Source organism: Lutra lutra, chromosome 4 (genome assembly GCF_902655055.1).
Source record: "Lutra lutra chromosome 4, mLutLut1.2, whole genome shotgun sequence".
In the NCBI taxonomy this organism is placed as follows: Eukaryota; Metazoa; Chordata; class Mammalia; order Carnivora; family Mustelidae; genus Lutra; species Lutra lutra.
In genome coordinates this window covers 111,666,720-111,685,228 of record NC_062281.1, presented here as the reverse complement: position 1 = coordinate 111,685,228, position 18,509 = coordinate 111,666,720, and the positions used below count along the sequence as shown (strand labels likewise).

The 18,509-nt window shown below is 38.0% G+C and overlaps 1 protein-coding gene across 2 annotated transcripts in view; it reads left to right on the top strand.

Annotated features, from left to right (window-relative positions):
• MFSD14A (major facilitator superfamily domain containing 14A) overlaps positions 1 to 18,509 on the top strand; it is a 38,587-nt gene that overhangs the window by 11,774 nt on the left and 8,304 nt on the right. For both annotated transcript variants that reach the window (XM_047728058.1, XM_047728059.1), the window contains 6 exons: positions 8,886 to 8,948; positions 9,743 to 9,870; positions 11,756 to 11,870; positions 14,404 to 14,622; positions 14,905 to 15,018; positions 15,748 to 15,819. In XM_047728058.1, coding sequence (XP_047584014.1) covers positions 8,886 to 8,948; positions 9,743 to 9,870; positions 11,756 to 11,870; positions 14,404 to 14,622; positions 14,905 to 15,018; positions 15,748 to 15,819 — 711 coding nt within the window. The remainder of the gene's footprint in view (positions 1 to 8,885; positions 8,949 to 9,742; positions 9,871 to 11,755; positions 11,871 to 14,403; positions 14,623 to 14,904; positions 15,019 to 15,747; positions 15,820 to 18,509) is intronic.

The window sequence follows — 18,509 nt, the reverse complement described above, 5'->3', positions numbered from 1 at the left end:
TATGACCTGAATTACTCAGCATTATTATTTTGAGATTCATTCATGCAGCTGCATTTACCAAATGCAAGTTTCTCTTAGGTTAGGGTAAGTCTCGAGAGGTAGCCTTTTCACAGCCCTAAGCTGATTTTGCCCAAATATCCCAAGGTTTGGAACCTTAGAAAAGACATCCCTGCTAGTCCAAACAATTCAGATGATAACTAGTTTTCTCCTTTTGATGTAGATCAGGGGAATGGAATAAAGGAAGGAGTAGTTATGGAAGTAATACCTTGAAAGGTGTAATTAGGATAAATGTATAGCTTACCAAATCTAACAGAATTTTAAAGTGATATGCTTCCTTACATTTTTTGAGATTGCTCATTACACAGGAAAGGTTTTCACAAAAACTTTTATAAATAAATTATATGATCATATAAGTAGATTTATGTTCTAAAAAAGAAAGAAAATTTCCATTCTATGTATCTACATATTATATGGCTACATAATCATTACTGGAGCTACATAAAATATGGATGTTTAATAGTTGCTTTGAATATATAGGGCATATTCATCAGTACTGTTAAAACACAATTCAGGGGGCACATGGGTGGGTCAGTGGGTTAAGCCTCTGCCTTTGGCTCAGGTCATGATCTCAGGGTCCTGGGATCGAGCCCCGAATCGGGCTCTATGCTCAGCAGGGAGCCTTCTTCTCCCCCCTCCCCACTCTGCCTGCCTACTTATGATCCCTGTCTCTCTCTGTCAAATAAACAGAATCTTTAAAAAACAAACAAAAAACAAAAACACAATTCATAAGAACAGGAAATTTCAAGTAAACACAGTTTCTTCTATAAATAAATCATGCATTGCAAGTTAGAATAGTTCCCTGAATAGTAGCAGTTCCCTGACATGTAATTGTAAGAATGCTGATTTGAGTTTGTTTTCATTGAGATCTTTTACTTTTTAAGAAGGATTTACTTGGGGGTACCTTGGTGGCTTGGTTGGTTAAGTGTCTGCCTTTGGCTTAAGTCATGATCTCAGGATCCTGGGATTGAGCCCCACATCGGGCTTCCTGCTTTTCCTCTCCTGCTCCCCCTGCTTGTGCTCGCTCGCGCGCGCTCTCTCTCTCTGTCAAATAAATAAAATCTTCTCCAAAAAAAAAAAAAAAAAGGATTTACTTGTAATAGGTCATCAATTGTACATTAATAGATTTTCAAAATAATTGAAATGTGGACTTTTAAAATACCTGATCTTTTTTTAATTTAATGATTTCTGATGGGAGTCCTTCAAAAATTAATTTATACATTTCCTGCCTTCATATCCATGCTGTACTCTGATTTGGAACTTCATCAGGTGATGCAAGTTCATTATGACATTTGTAACTTCATTATATTGTAATAACCTGATGTCATGGGTTACTGAGGTGCTGTGATAACTGTGTGGTCTCACACTTATATTTGCTTCCCTCATGTTCCAGCGTGGTTTTTTTGTTTGTTTGTTTGTTTTATAGTCTACTACCAGTTTAACATATAAATCTATCTGGTGGAGCATCAGTCCTAGTTTAAAGTACTTGAGCTTTGTGATAGTAAGCAGTTCATTTATATTTATTTATATTATGGTGGTTCAGGCACAGTCCTAAGCACTTGAAATGCATTATCACTATTAATCGTCTAAGTCCCCTTATGGGTGAGGTATTAGCCTGATAATACACACGAGAAAATTAAGGTTTAGAAAAATTAAGCAGCTTATTTGCAACTACTATGATAGTAAACTGCAGAGTTGGTATTTGAAACTAGGCTTGCTTTGTTCCAGTGCTAAACCTAGGGGAAGGCTGGGAGTAAGTGGTTCATACCTATGATTTAGGTAGTTAAGATTATTGGCAGTCTGAAGGGTAGCTAAGAAGAGAGATTAAAATGTTTTGGGTAGTTGTTTGTGAGCCATCAAAAAAGCTTTTTGTGATATTTCCATAATTTGTCAACAGGATTTAAAGTGTATATAGCAGTTTTTAAAATTTGCTTCTGTTATATATTCTTCAGATAGGTCAGGTTTTTGTCTAACTTTGATATTTTTTTTCCTAATTGGAAAAAGAAGACTGTCTTCTTTAAGAACAGGAAAGAGTCCAGTTATTTAGATGTAAAGGCTTGTTTTTTAGTTCATTTATTGTAGCTAACTTTGTGCTTAGTATATTTTTACTTTTTTTGTTAGCTAAAAAATGGGTAGTGCTTTTGATTTGTTTTTTCTTTTTTTTTTTTTACTTTATAAAATGTTGAATTGCGTTCTGATCAGGAAAATGAAAGTTGCTAATTTGGGAGGACTTAATGATTTTTTTTTTTTTTTGCCAGCATGATTCTATTTTTTGTAATAATATCTATAACATTGCCAATTATTTGATTTATAGCAAGAATTTCTTCGCCATGGTTGTTAAAACAGTATTCTTAATTCCTGTATTTGTCCTTTATATCTGAATTTTTAAATGGCGAAATGGAGTTGTGGTTATTAGGAAGAATTGTCTGTAATACTATCATAGTCCTTACTCTTTATCTTTTCCCAATTTTACTTCATTAACAATTCTAAGGTCAAGTGTCCTCAGAAAAAAATTTACATATTAATGAGTATTAGGCTCAGAATTTTATTTTTGTAGTTCTTATCTGTAATGTATACATGTTTTTAAATAATTGCAGTTTTTGTGTTCTACATTTTTCTTTGTGTAATGGGGAGATCCAGGTGGGGATGGGGTGGGACAGACCTAGGCAAAACAAGGATTGAGCTGTCCTGATTAGACTGTATCTAAATGCCGAGATTTGTTATAGTGCAGATTCTTTCAGGAACTGCAGCCTGCAGGCCTGGAATAGCAAGAATCTGTGAAATATCTCTAAAGAAAATTGTGTGTGGAAGCACATGTATATATAATTCTTTTCTCTATATAATATATGTTACTTTTGTTGGGTCCCCAGTGTTGGTTCCCCCAATAATGGGTCCATGGTCAAAGGAGCAAGACTGATACAAAGCGAAGGTCAAGCAAAGCTTTATTTCGAGCCAAGTATCAAGAATCAAACCGATCGCAAACCGACCAGGTCGGGGCTGCCCCTTAGAGAGAGAGCAACCCCTCCCAGCCTCACAGACTAACTTTTATAGAGCAAAGGCCATATGGTTGGGCCTGGCCACATGCAGGTGGCAAATGAGATTGTACACACAGAGAAAGCTGCACAGTCATGCTAGATCACACACGGGTGGCCAATTGAATTACAATTTACCCTATAGTAGACATTTGAACTAGCCTATCTCCTTGGTCAGAATTGGCACCCAAAAGGCGGGGCCTACACTCCTTGGTAGCTAGGGAGACAGTATGCGCACTCTACTGATTGGATGTCTCCACCTGACCTGACCCATCCCTGCATTCAGGCTGTCATTTCCACCTAACCTGACCCACCCTTGTATTTGGGCTTTGTTACCTGGGACTAGTTTCCTGGACTTGCTTCTAAGTAAGTTCCCCTGGGTGGCGGGGGGGAGGGTCAATTTAAGTTTACTACATGAACAACAAAATGGCTGTTCAACCGAGGTGGGGCCGCTCTGGATAAATAGGCCCTTACACTTTTTTTTAATAATAAGAGATGCAGTGTATGCTTGTTGTAAAACATAAAGCAATATAGAATTGTGTAAGGACAAAAATTCCCCTGCAATCCTACCTACCCCTCCAGTCAAGCATCAACAGTTTGATAAGAGATCTTGGCTTCAGGGTAAACTTTACTTTTCCTGTTAGGACAAATCAGCCAACCAGAGATGAACATTTTCAGCAGTTTAAATGTGCATTTGTCACTGATTTTTTTTTTTCTTACTAGAAGTGAATATTAATGATACTTGGGGAGTTTTATCAAAATATCTGGGCCTTGTACCCTGTCCTGCTGAAAAGTCAGAATCTTTCAGGGTGAGGCCCAGATGTATATTTTTTAGAATTGATTCTCATATATCTAGTATATATCACTAATTAAGAACCAATAGATTAATTCAGTGTGGATTTAAAAAGGTTTTGCTCACTTTGAGGCTTTTTGCTTTCAAATTTTTGTTGTTGACTTTCTGGCAATCTTCTTTGTTTTAAACTCCTATGCTCCCTTACTCCCCACCCCCATGTTGGTGTTGGGGACATGGGGGAGGGAGATTTCAAGGTACAAGAAGGCACCAAATCATAGTACTTCACCCTCTTTCTAAAAGTTAACTTTAAACATTTTATTTCCATTTTATGTGCTTTGAAATGGATTATAATCTAGAGAGTCATGGCTCTTAACATTTATTTTTTAAAAAGGAAGAATGAAGGGATGCCTGGGTGGCTCAGTTGGTTAAGTGACTGCCTTCGGCTCAGGTCATGATCCTGGAGTCCCAGGATCGAGTCCTGCATCGGGCTCCCTTCTCCACAGGGAGTCTGCTTCTCCCTCTGACCCTCCCACTTCTCATTCTCTCTCTCTCTCTCTCATTCTCTCTCTCTAAATAAATAAATAAAATCTTAAAAAAAAAAAGAATGAAGATGAAGTTATAATTCAGTTTATTTGTATTTTTTCTTTTAAGATTTTATTTATTTGTTTGATAGACAAGTAGGCAGAGAGGCAGGCAGAGAGAGAGAGAGGAGGAAGCAGGCTCCCCGCCGAGCAGAGAGCCCAGGATCCTGAGATCATGACCTGAGTGGAAGGCAGAGGCTTTAACCCACTGAGCCACCCAGGTGCCCCAGTTTATTTGTATTTTAAGTCATTATCTCTCCATACATAGCTCTCAAAAATTGTAAAGTTTTAGCACTTTAAATTTGTTCTTTTAAGATTTTTGTTTATTTATTTGTCAGAGACCACATAAGCAGTGGGAATGACAGGCAGAGGGAGAAGCAGGCTCCCTACTGAGCAAGGAGCCCGACATGGGACTCGATCCCAGGACCCTAGTATCATGACCCCAGTTGAATGCTTAACTGCCTGAGCCAGGGAGGCATTCCAGCATTGTAAAGATTTTATTTATTTATTTGACAGAGAGAAATCACAAGTAAGCAGAGAGGCAGGCAGAGAGAGAGGAGGAAGCAGGCTCCCCGCTGAGCAGAAAGCCCGATGTGGGGCTCGAACCGAGGACCTGGGATCATGACCTGAGCCGAAGGCAGCGGCTTAACCCACTGAGCCACCCAGGCGCCCCCATTCCAGCATTTTAAATTTCAAAGATTTTCTTTGATTTATTCATTTAACAGATAACCAATGTTAAGATACATTAATTATAATAAATAGGATTATGATGTTTGGGATTTATTAGCCTTAGTCTTCTTTTTCCTTTTTTTAAAAACTGTATTTATTTATTAAGAGAGAGAGAAAGAACACAAGCAGGGGAGGGGCAGAGGGAGAAGCAGACTCCCTGCTGAGCAGGGAACTAGATGCAGGGGCTCCATCCCAGGACCCCAGGACCATGACATGACGCCAAACCTACTGAGCCACCCAGGAGCCCCTAGCCTTAGTTTTCAAAACCAATGTGAAGTTAAAGAATTCTTTTTAAAAAATTTCATGTGATTTCCATTGTCTTTGAGTCTTAAACTTATAGAACTTCTAGAACCCTGTGTCCTCTAGAACACAGTGAAAGAACCAAAGTTGTGTTTTAATGTGGAAGACCTGCCCAAGGGAGGATGGTGAAGTCTCCACCAACAAGGAGATTTACATTCACTACAAAGAATTTTAGACTGCCAAATATTTTTTAAGGACTGAAGTCTAACACTTTGAGAGGCTATATGTTTGGTTCATAGTGGGTATTCAATCAGGGATGATAATATATTAGACAAAGAGAATAATAGGTTTAAGAATCCATAATGCTAAGAAGTGACTTGACTTTTTTGACCTATGGTTCTGGAAAAACTAGGCCAGTGTTTGATGGTCCCGGATGCTCAGATGCAATGTGTGTTATGGAGCGAGACCCTATACTCGAATTCTCCAAAATTCTCCAGTATTTCTTCTATGTAAATGGCTTAGCAGCCTTTGCTACAGAGATAGTCCTGAGGCATTTAATATTTTAAGGACTGTTTCTTCTAAAAATTTTAGAATTCCATAAATTTTATGACCTGTAAAATTTCTTGGGAAATACTATATCTTTTCCTATTTGGCTCTAATGTCCAGTGCTAAAAGGATCCTCACAGATTAAAAATCTTTACATTTGTATTGTTAGATTTGTCTCTATGTTAAAATTTTGCAAAAAAATCAAACAGGAGGGGCGCCTGAGTGGCTCAGTGGGTTAGGCCTCTGCCTTTGGCTCAGGTCATGGTTTCAGGGTTCTGGGTTCAAGCCCTGCATGAGGCGCTCTGCTTAGCATGGAGCCTGCTTCCTCCCCTCTCTCTGCCTGCCTGCCTGATAAATAAATCTTAAAAAAAAAAAAAAAAATCAAAACAGGAATGTTTGTTTATCTTAATTTAACAATACTTTTTTTTTTTTAAGAGTTTATTTTTTTGACAGATAGAGATCACAAGTGGGCAGAGAGAGAGGGGGAAGTTTCCCTGCCGAGCAGAGCCCGATGAGGGACTCGATCCCAGGACCCTGAGATCATGACCCAAGCTGAAGCAGAAGCTTTAACCCACTGAGCCACCCAGGCGCCCTAAATTTAACTATATTCCTTTTGGGGGTTGTAAAGGTTTTTACTTTGTAACATTAGCTAAATTGCATAATTATTATATTAAGTCACTTTGGAAACAGTGTATCAGATAATTATGAGCATTTAGTGAGTAGTTACTATATGAAGGCATTCTGTGAGGCACTAATCAAGATAAAGATATATTAAATGCAAGGTATAGTGTATCTAGTACCTGTCCTTAAGACTCTGAAATATAATTGAAAGGAAATAAATGCTAAATACATGAAGAACTGAAAAATACTAGAGCCAAGTAGCTCAGTGATAAAAGAAATTTCACAAACTCTTTGTGACTGTTGAGTGCTATAATCACTTCCTGTCGGCTCTAAAAGAGGAAATGATTGCTTTGGACAGGAAAGTTTGGTGACAGAGGTGCAATTTGGAAGGTTTGGGGTTGGCTAGAGAGGCAAGATGAGGGGAACAAACATGCCAGATGGAGATGATGTCCTGTATGAAAGTGAATATTGGAAAGCATGAGAATATTTAAAATGGTGAAAGACCAGATTGTTGGAATGGAAGGTAGCTTGGCAAAGTGAATCATTAGCAGTGAGATCTAGCATATCATAAAGCTTTTTGTAGGCATTCGTTATGGTCTTCATTCTTTGTAACACACATTTTTTTTTTTTTTTTTTTTTGTCCCTACAAAGATTTGGCCCTTAGTAATTATTGGAAGGAAACTGTATTTGATTTGTTGCAAAAAGTTTGGAGATACCACTTTAGGGAGTTTAAATCTTTTCCTTTAGTGCAAGAACTGGCAAACTATGGCCAGATATATAGAGCAAATCCTATACATCATGTTAGCCTGTTTTTCATAAATTTATTTGGGGCACAGCCAGACCATTCCTATACATATAGTCTTTGGCTGTTTTTGTTGAGTTGAATACTTGTGACAGAGACTGTATAGCCTACAAAGCTATAAAAAGATACCTGCTGTCTGGTTCTTTAGAGAAGCTTTTAGCACTATGGACAGTTTGGGCCAAATGATTATTTGTTGTGAGGGGTTGACCTGCGTGCTATAAGGTGTTTTGCAGCATTCTTGATCTCTGCCTCTTAGATGTAGCTCCCCATCCAAATTTTGACAATCAAAAATGTATTCAGACGTTGTTATATAACCCCTGGAGGTCAAAATCCCCTTCAGTTGAGAAAATATGTAATATATATCATATAAAATATAGAGACAAAATAAACGAATATCATAAATATGTGTTTTTTCCCATGTTAATGATTTTCTTTGACTAAACATTTCATTTCTAATTTTCTTTATTTTTATATGTGAGTTTGTTTTTGTTAAATTTCTAGTTTTGGGCATAAGAGTAACTGAAGAAAAGGGAGCATTTTAATCCCTGTAATGGGGTTAGAATGTACACTCAGCATAGTTTTTCTTCCTAAAGAGATTTCCCAACTTTCTTATTCTCCATATTGCCATTCTCTCTTATATTTTTTGGAGAAACAGCATGGTATAATGGAAGAAGCAGTGGCTTTTAGGTCAAGCAAGAACTTGGTTGCCTCATCTGTAGAGTGATATTTTATATAACCCATAATGTTGTTAGCATGAAGTAAAAGTATATATAAAGCCTCTGACAGATAGGCTGTAAAAATTGTAGCTGTTCCTTCTTATTTTTTCAGTCATTTTTCCCTCCAGTTGCTTTTTTAACCAGTGGCTACCCAGTGGTTCACTTGCTGCCCATTGAACAAATTAATGTTATGTGGTTTGAGACTTAGTCTTAGAAAGAATAGACTAACTTGTTATACATTTTCAGAGGTGGGGATTTCTTTTTCTTATGTTATGGTGTCTTTCTAGATTCACTTTTTAGCAATTAAAATTTCCCTATTCTCCCAGTCTCCTATCTCAATAATGCCTGCACCTGTCTGTAAAGGAGTTGTAAGTCCGTTGTATGTGGCAAATAGTGAAGGCACCGCATACTAAGTAAAAGCATGGACTTTCAATCCCCAGCTTCCTGTGTTCAGTTTCAGTTTTGCTACATACTATGTAATCATGTGTAAGATGCTTAACCTCTGCCTGTATCAGTGTTCTTGTAGGATCATTAAGAGGAATTGAAGGAAATAATATATGTAAAGTGCCCAGTTTAGTGTTTTGTGACATCGTAAATTCCAAGTAAATGTTTGCTATTATTAGTACTTACTCAAATGTATAGCATCAGACAAATCTGAAAATTTACAGGAGATAAAATTTTGTGAAGGTATGTTTTAAAATATAAATGTAGAAGTTTAACTGAGAGTAAAATGTGGTATGAGATTTTTATTTTGTGTTTTTTCTTTAGGTATTACATGAAACCTTTCCCAAACATACATTTCTGATGAATGGCTTAATTCAAGGAGTAAAGGTAGGATCAGTGATGTATTTGCCAATGTACACACAGGCACATACACTTTCGTGTGTATACCTCTGCCAGTATAACAGTTAGTTAATAGACAAATTCACTGTTAATTTTTACAATTTGAGTATATCTTGGGGGATTGCTTAACACTTCAAAAATGAACTGGGTTTTAAATATGATCTTTATTATTAAAGAAAAATATATTTATTTTCGTTGGTCATCTAAAAATGATCTGACTCAAATACAGACAACTACATATAATGATAAACCACATCATAACAGATTTATGTGTGGCATTTTTATTTCAGAGATCTAAATGCTTTTATAAGCTAACAACAAAAATACAGCCTGAAGCGAAAAGAACTATTCAAAAATACATAAATATAGAACCATATGGTAAAGTCTTGATTATTGTGCATACTCTCTACTCTTGATTTCATTTGACCAACAAGGTTTATAAATAGGTAGTTAGCCTATGAATATAAAAATTAGCCTATGAATATAAAAACAGATAACTAACATGATATTCTTTCTAGAATTGCTAATGTGAAATTATTGTGTTGGGAATTCATTAGAGCATTTCATATGAACGTGCAACCAGAGCCCTGCAGGTGATTCCAGACAATCTTGGGAAAGTTTTAAATTTTATATAGACAAGAAATAAGTTATCTAAAGTTTTGGTGGTATTATGCTTATGTTAGAAATAAACTTTAAAAAATTCTTCTATGATAGTAGAATGATTTATTTTTGGCTCATTGGTATAGATTGTATACATTTTTTTTTCATTTACTTTTTTTTAGGGGTTGTTGTCATTCCTCAGTGCCCCACTTATTGGTGCTCTTTCTGATGTTTGGGGTCGGAAATCCTTCTTGCTGCTAACAGTATTTTTCACATGTGCCCCAATTCCTTTAATGAAGATCAGCCCATGGTATGTGCATAATCAGATCACAATGATTAAATATCTTTCTCTTCATTGTTTTCTGAATAGTCCTTAATTTCGTTCACCTTTTTGCCATCTTACCTTTTATATAGATTTTAATTTTATTCTTCCAGTATTCTTTGATGCAGATAACAGAGGGTCCTTAAAAATATAGTGGCTAAGTAATAGTTCATAATGATTTTAGAGCTAGATACTACTATAGGAAGTGTGTAGACTATTGGCGATAAACTGCTTTTGGATTTCACAGCCCAAAATAATAGTTGCTTAACATCAAGGAAGCTTATTTCTTTCTCCATATAAAAGAAGTCAGGAGTTGAGCAGTGTAGAGCTGGTTTGGCGGTTCTGGGGAACCAGACCTTTTCTATCTTTGTGCTCTGCCGTCCTCTGCTAGCACCTCCAATGTCCAATATGGCTGCCTGAGCTCCAGCTTGTGTCACACTTCAGGCAGCAAGACAGAAGGAATGGCTAAGAAGAGCACACTGCCTTCCTATAAAGAAACTACACAGTTCTCATCCAACCTCTGCTTGTATCTGGTCAAATTTCAGGCATATGCTCCTCCTTGTTACAAGATGCTAGGCTCCTGGCCTCCTTAACTGAAATCAGGATTCTTTCACTGAGGAGGAAGGGAGGGAAAGCTAATAATGAGAATGATTTCTCAAGGTGATAGAGCCCAGTTTTGTTGTAGCTTTATTAATTCTCCTAATGTTCTACTCCACTGCATACTAATGTTAGTTCTGCATCATAGATGGGCTGTATTTTCCATGGCTATCTAGAAAGACTAAGGGAATATAAGAGCCAGGATCTTCCTCTTGTAGGTTAGATAGATACAATTCTGAAGGCCAAACCCTTGATGAATGCTAATCACTCAAATGAAATCTTATCAGAGGAGTCTAGGAGATGAACAAAACATTTGCTGTGAAAAACCGTATTAGAAAAAAATTTAGGGGCGCCTGAGTGGCTCAGTGGGTTAAGCCGCTGCCTTCGGCTCAGGTCATGATCCCAGGTCCTGGGTTCGAGCCCCACATCGGGCTTTCTGCTCAGCAGGGAGCCTGCTTCCTCCTCTCTCTCTGCCTGCCTCTCTGCTTACTTGTGATTTCTCTCTGTCAAATAAATAAATAAAATCTTTAAAAAAAAAATTTAGTAAGCAATAAAGCTCTAGTGGAATATTTGAAAGTTCATTATGATGACACATGATTTTTAAAAGTAAACATTCAACATTACAATAGGAAGTTTTTATTCCTGGCCAGTTATTTTGAAATCATATATACCAAAATATAGTTTGCTTTTTAAAATAGCTTTTTTCACTCTTTACAGGAATTGTCTATTCTCTGTTTCATTTTTGAGTATTGCCACACAGGTTTCTTCTATGTGAAGACTGAAATGTTTGTTTTGCCAACATTTGAAAAGCCAGATAGAGCTTATGGAAAAGCATCTGGTTTATAGAGGCATAAAATAAATATAGAGTAACTTGTTTCTCCATTGTACCCACTGAATTTTGCGTTTTGTGTAGTGCTCTGGTGGGAAATAGTAATGGATCGGTTACAACAGAGTTTAGTTTGTTGCTCTTTTTAGTAAGACCAACAACAAAGCCGTTGAACAGCTCAGCGGTTGGGTAAAATATTCACCTGGATATATTGTCCAATTTTAAGTATTCCTGCGTAGTAACTGAATTGCTTTTGAAGGGTGACTTCTAAGAGTGTATTTTCTTTATATCTATGGCTTATGATTTATAGAAGAATCCGTGAACTGTCTTAGTAAGCCATTGACTGAAATTAGCTGTTTTTTACTCTAACTCACTTATAGGGATAAAGGAAAGTTACGGTGTAATGGTAATTGTTCTGACGGTTCTTGTCAATTTTTTTTTCGATCCTAGGTGGTATTTTGCTGTTATCTCTGTTTCTGGGGTTTTTGCAGTGACTTTCTCCGTGGTATTTGCATATGTGGCAGATATAACCCAAGAACATGAAAGAAGTATGGCTTACGGACTGGTATGTGTGTTTATTCTGTTCTTTGTATCTGTGGGAAAATGCCTTGTTTTTTAATTGTTTCATATTACGAGTGTAAGCCTTTGCATTACAGAATTTACTTCTTTGTATAAAATACATTTCATAATAAAGTCATCAATTACTATCTAATGGATGACTTATATCAAAAGTTTTTTTCAGTACAAAGCCTTATAAATTTTGATTTTTTAGTAGTAGTCGTATATGTCGGTTTGAAATTATAGAATATTTTTACCTTATAGAAGTTCTTTTTAAGTAATACTAAAAATTGGGACGCCTGGGTGGTTCAGCTGGTTAAGTATCTGCCTGCAGCTCAGGTCATGATCCTAGTAGGGTCCTGGGATCCGGTCCCCCATGGGGCTCCCTGCTCAGCGGGGAGCCTGCTTCTCCCTCTCCCTCTGCTGTTCCCTCCTGCTTGTGCTCTTTCGCTCTCCCTCTGACATATAAATAAATAAAATCTTTAAAAAAATACTAAAAATAAGGAATTATTTAATGTCATGAATTTTTAAACATTACTAATATTTAATGGCTACTCTAAAATGCAATAGGCTAATGTATAGGTCAGGGATCAGCAGAACGTTTCTGTGAATTTGTGGGCCACAAAGAGTCTCATTCTGTATCTATGTGTGTGTGTATCTCTTCAAAAATGTAAGAACCATCCTTAGCTGGATTGACCCAGAGCTGGCAGTTTGCCAACCTCTGAATACTATTTTGAGAAATTAAGTAGTTGGTGGTGGTGTAATCTCTTGTCCATTAAATCTAGGAATAAAAAGGCTAACAGAGACATGATAGTATACAGATCAATATGAGATCGAAGCAGGACAGTGATGAGTGTCAGCAAATATGGGACAAGGATCTTTTGATAAAGAAGGACTGCGTGCTGTGTCAGCCAGAATCTTAGTTTTACAAGAAACTGTCTTTGATTCAAAAGACATGAAGAATCATGGATTAGGAAGTTTTTAGGGGAAATACCTATTGTGAGAAACTTAAAAAAAAACCCAAAACTGATTTCAGTCATAAACTTAGAACACTAAACAATATGAAGTTGATGATGGCCCTCTTCCCCTCTCCCCACTTGCATGTGTGAGTGCTCCCTGTCTCCAAAATAAATAAATAAAAATCTTTGATTTGCTAAATCTGCCCTCACAAAATACTACCACAATCCAGTTTTAGAACATTTCCATCTGTCCAAATTCCATCTGCCATCCATCCCCACCCACCTTCCAGGCAACCAATCACCAGCGTACTTTCTGTCTATGTAGTTTTGCCTTTTTTTTTTTTTAAAGATTTTGTTTGTTACTGAGCACCTGAGTGGGGGGAGGGGCAGCGGGAGAGAGAATCTGAAGCAGAGCAGACTCCGCAGTGAGCACAAGTCTAATGTGGGGCTCCATCTCAGCAGCCCTGAGATCTTGACCCGATCCCAAACTAAGAGAGGATTTAACCAACTGAGCTACCCAGGTGCCCCTGTAGGTTTGCTTTTAATAGAAATTAAATATAAATGAAATAACAGAACATGGTCTTTTCTGTCTGCACTTAGTTATCATCTTTCATTCCTGTTGATACATTTACCAGTAGTTCCTCTTTTACTTTGGTGTAGTTTTACACTGTATGGGATGTACTCTTTTTGTTCAGCCATTCCCCAGCTGATGGACATTTGGGTTAATAGTGAGATGCTTAAAGTTACTACATTGTTATGTACATGTCAAATAACTGGCCTTTGGAAGTTGAATTGTTTCTTTTGAGCAGTTATTAATAAACAGCTAAACATAAGCACTTCTGTAAAGTTAAATCCTCCATCCAGAAGTCAAAAATGGCACAGAGACAGAATAAAGCACAAGGTGGGGAACAGCTCACGTATGACAACATTAATTTCTAATTCTCCAGCACAGAGCATGGTCTCCGTCAGGTGATACTTGCTGCCATGTCTACTTATTTGCCGGCCATTTTGTCTAATAGGCCAGACACGTCTGGGATTAAGTTATTCCTCCCCTGTGTCCTCTTTAATCTGCATCTTCCCCAGACGTGTGTGGACTTCCTCAAAGTTTGAGAGAGACACGGTTAGTGATATACTCAGTGCCAAGGACCTGTGATCCTATCCTTCCTAACTCTGCCACCTAAACGATCACGTAGTTCAGTTTTGTACTAGCACTTACACGCTTACTGATGAGAAAGAAGATAAACCTCAAAGTCTTTAAGCTTTATTTCAGCCAGCCTTATGCATCAAGGTAAACATTCATCAAATTTTAATTTTAATATTGGGGGAAAAAAATCACAGTGACAGTGGATTTCCCTAGAGCATTGTTCTTTAGACTTCTTTCAGGCCATTACATATTTTTTTTAGTTAAGAATCTAATTCTTTCCTCTTTCTGCAAAAGAAGAGAATATAAGAATGGCACAGGTAGGATCCTGGAAAGGGAGAGCGTGGCAGGAAGACTGACGTAAATCTGCGTTCTGCAGCTCTGAAGGAGAGTCAGGGTGTCCGGACTAATCTCTTCTTGTCCACTTGGATTTATTGCAGGTTTCAGCAACATTTGCTGCAAGTCTGGTAACCAGCCCCGCAATCGGAGCTTACCTCGGCCGTGTGTATGGGGACAGCTTGGTGGTGGTCCTGGCTACAGCCATAGCGTTGCTGGATATTTGTTTTATCCTTGTTGCTGTGCCAGAGTCTTTGCCCGAGAAGATGCGGCCAGCATCATGGGGGGCACCCATTTCCTGGGAACAGGCTGACCCTTTTGCGGTAAAAAGTTTACGTTTTTTCCTTCTCTTTGGCAAAAAAAGTGAATGTATGATTCAGTGCAGTGTTCGTATTTTGTCGTGGATGTTTCTTTGGGGAAAACATCTTGACGTATTTTTAAAATATTTTGAAATACTTTTCAGAATAGTTTGGGGAGGATGAAAGACATTTTGAAAAGATAGCTAAGTGTCTGTATGTACACTGCCAGAAGATAACACTGCATATTTTTAAAAACAGTTCAGTGTTCGGGTGTAAAATCTTATATCAGTCTTTTTCTTATTCTAGTCCTTAAAAAAAGTGGGCCAAGATTCCATAGTGCTGCTGATCTGCATCACGGTGTTCCTCTCCTACCTACCAGAGGCAGGCCAATACTCCAGCTTCTTTTTATACCTCAGACAGGTAAAATCCTAATGTGCCAAGGGGGACTTTTCTTCCACTGTTTAGTGCCTTCATAACAAAAATATTTCATGTCGAGAGCTGTGATAGCAGAGACTTTTAAATGCCTCCTGTGTTGTAAATAACAGCTCACTGGGGTTTACTTCCTACATAGAGTGGTTGATGCTCCTTAGGCGTATCTGTTAAGACTGCGGCTTCTGCAGAAAGATACGATTATCCCATCACTGCATGTGGCTTGAGCTTATGTGTTGTCTGTAGAAGTGATGGGATGCTTGTAATCCGTCTGTCTGGTCCGGTCTCTCGGTCATGGAGGGCATGTATCAGTAAAGCAGCAAGCTCTACTGAGAGCATTCGTTTTTCCTCCTTGACACTAATCTTACTAAGGAGGATCAAGCCTTTATCGATATCCATAAAATCACAAAACAGTGCACTATTTATAACATGGATTCTGAGTGCTTGATAGGGGTCTCAAATTTATGAAACCTAAGTCTAAATTAAGAGACTTAGAATTACCGAATCTAAATTAAGTAGCTATTATTTGTAGTCGGTCGACAGTTGTTACAATTGTGATTCTCAATGAAAGCCAGAGTCTTCCTTTGAAGAATTCTGGTTATAAATCAGTTGTGGGTTTTTTTCTGGCCCATTTAGTGTTAATATACAAGGACTTGCATCAGTACGGGTTTTGTTGCACTTTTGTCTTTATTAATGTTACTTTTTCTGGAAACCTTTTAGATAATGAAGTTTTCACCGGAAAGTGTTGCAGCATTTATAGCAGTCCTTGGCATTCTTTCCATTATTGCACAGGTGAGTCTCTTCAGTTAGAGTGAGGCGGTAGAGTGTTGCTCCTGGTTGACCATCCCAATGGGGCCTCCAGTGATTCTCAAGTGACATTTTCTTGGTGGAGTCACCAGTGTCAGGAATCTGAGGCTTGTAGGTTCAGAAATTCACTTTTATTAAGTGTACTTAGTCTTTGGATCAGATTTTGGGGATAGGCACATTTTACTCATTATACAGTGTATAAAGCAGAAAGGTAGTTTATTGATTTATACTAGAGAGTACACCTGCATAAAGTAAAAAATTTTATATCAGTCCTCACATATTTATTGAGTACTGCCATGTGTCAGGCCATGGGGGTGTAGCAGTGAACTGAACTAAATCCCTGCTGTTGTAGAGTTTGCATTCTTGTGGGATAAGACAGAAGCTTCAAAAATATGTCTGCGTAAATGTGTCAGGTATAATAAAAACGATAAAGAAAAATGGTGCTGGGGATACAGAGGGACTGGGGATGGGTGTTATTTTACCTGGAGGGGTTGGGAAGGCCAAGCTGATACTTGGTGACATTTGAGCAGAAACCCAAAGGAATGAAGAGCAGGCCATGGGAATATCTAGAAGAGCATTCTGAGCAGCAGGTACAGAAGTAAAACTCTAAGGAAGGACTGTAGCTGGCACGTGTGAGAAACAGCCAGGGGACAGCACGGCTCTGGCAGAGCAAGCAAGGCAGCGACCTTCAAGAAATTAAGTCAGAGAGGAGGTGCAGGGGGAACCATCAGATCATCTGGGGCCTCACAGGTTATGCTGAGACTTAATGGAAAGATGGGAAGCCGTTAGAGGGTTTTGAGCGGAGGAATGACGTGAAGCTGTTAGAGGGTTTTGAGCGGAGGAATGACCCTGGAAATGCAGTTGGTAGCCAGTGGTTGGTTGATAAATAAGATATTAATCAATCAGCAATTTGGATTTTTCTTAGGAGTATTTCATCTTGGCCTCAAATCTCTTTTCCATGATCAAGTAGTATATTCCGGCGACCAGAATTTTTCTCGAGTTAGTCTTTCTCCTTTCAGTGAATAAGTCCTACCCATTTCTTCCTCTCTGGCTTGGCTTAGATGTAGATGTAGATGATCTAATCTAACACTCTTTCTTACCTTAGATCTAGTCTTCTAGATTGCAGCTTTCTTTGTTTTATTCTGTTCTTCAGAAAATGAAAGGCAGGGTCCATTTCCTAGGTCTCTCAGATGTTTTACCATCTCTTAGGTGTAGGATTCCTTCTGCAGATCTCATCACTTATGAATTTTTGGTAGGTTTAGTGATAAGTTTCAAATTCAGATTTAAATTCTATAAGATACCCATTGCCCCACACTTGCATTCATATGGCATTGAGTATTATTAGTACTATTTCTAACTTCCATTTTATTAATTTTTTTTAAATTTAAATTCAATTAACATATATTATTGGTTTCAGAGGTAGAGGTCAGTGATTCATCAGTCTTAAATAATACCCAATGCTCCTTATATCATGTTTTCTCCTTAATATCCATTCTATCTCCTATTTTATCTTGAAGCCCCTTAATCAGAAATAATGTTGCATTTAAATGTGCATTTCTGGCTGTCAGAAAAGTGCACTTCAGCTTTGGGGAAAATATATTGTTGCCTATATGTAAAAATAGCTTTTTAAAAAATACCTTTCTGAAGCATATCACCAAGGAAAATGTACAAATAGTAAGAGTTGATCTTGAGGAATTATCGAATGTTAAACCAACCTTGAATCCTGGGATAAACCCAACCCGGTCATGATGTTTTATCTTTTTCATACATTGCTGAGATTACATTTGGTAATATTTTGTTTAAGATTTAGACGAAGAGAACAAGCTAACATTTACTATAATGACACGTAAGAGATGAGTAGCTGTTTCACATGTCACTGATCATAGAAGCTGCAGATGCCTTAGAAATTTGGGCAGTAACACTGCTGGAGTGATGTGAAGGTGCTTTAGAGGAAATTTTCTCTCTGCTCAGCAGAGGGCACTTAGCACAAAAGGTAGAAGATGGAAAACAGGGGCGCTTGGGTTGCTCAGTCATTAAACACCTCAGGTCATGATCCCAGGGTCCCACAACTGGCTTCCTGCTCCAGGGCTCCCTGCTCAGTGGGAAGCCGGCTTCTCCCTCTTCCACTCCTCGACTTGTGTTTCCTCTCTCGCTGTGTCTGTCTCTGTCAAATAAATCTTTAAAAAAACAAAATGGAAAATAGCTGTGGATACAGGAGGGGCATGGTTGGGCTTATGTGCGGAGCGCTTGCAGTACTTGGGAGTGTGGGAGGATATGAGCTGCCAGCCAGCCAGCATTGGACATATTGGACATACTCCCACAAGGAGTATGGTCCTTAAGTGACCATTTAGCTTTTGAGGCCTATGTAGAAATACCATTTTTTGAGATGAATCACATTTTAAAAAGTGAGAAAATTAGTTGCACTTCAAAAAACAAGTTAATGGAAGTATGTAGTGTATATAGATAAATGACCATTATGTTGCTGTCATTATATGAACTAAAATATTAAGTATAATATATAACTCCAAAGGTAGAAGAATTGTCTTGTATTCTCATTTATGTCAAGTATACAGTTGAGAATAACTTGTTGCTTGCCTGCTCGTGTTACTGCTTGCCGTTGTGCCTTTGTTCCTGCTGGTCTTCCTGTCTCCCCACCCTCTGCTCTAAGTGTCCTC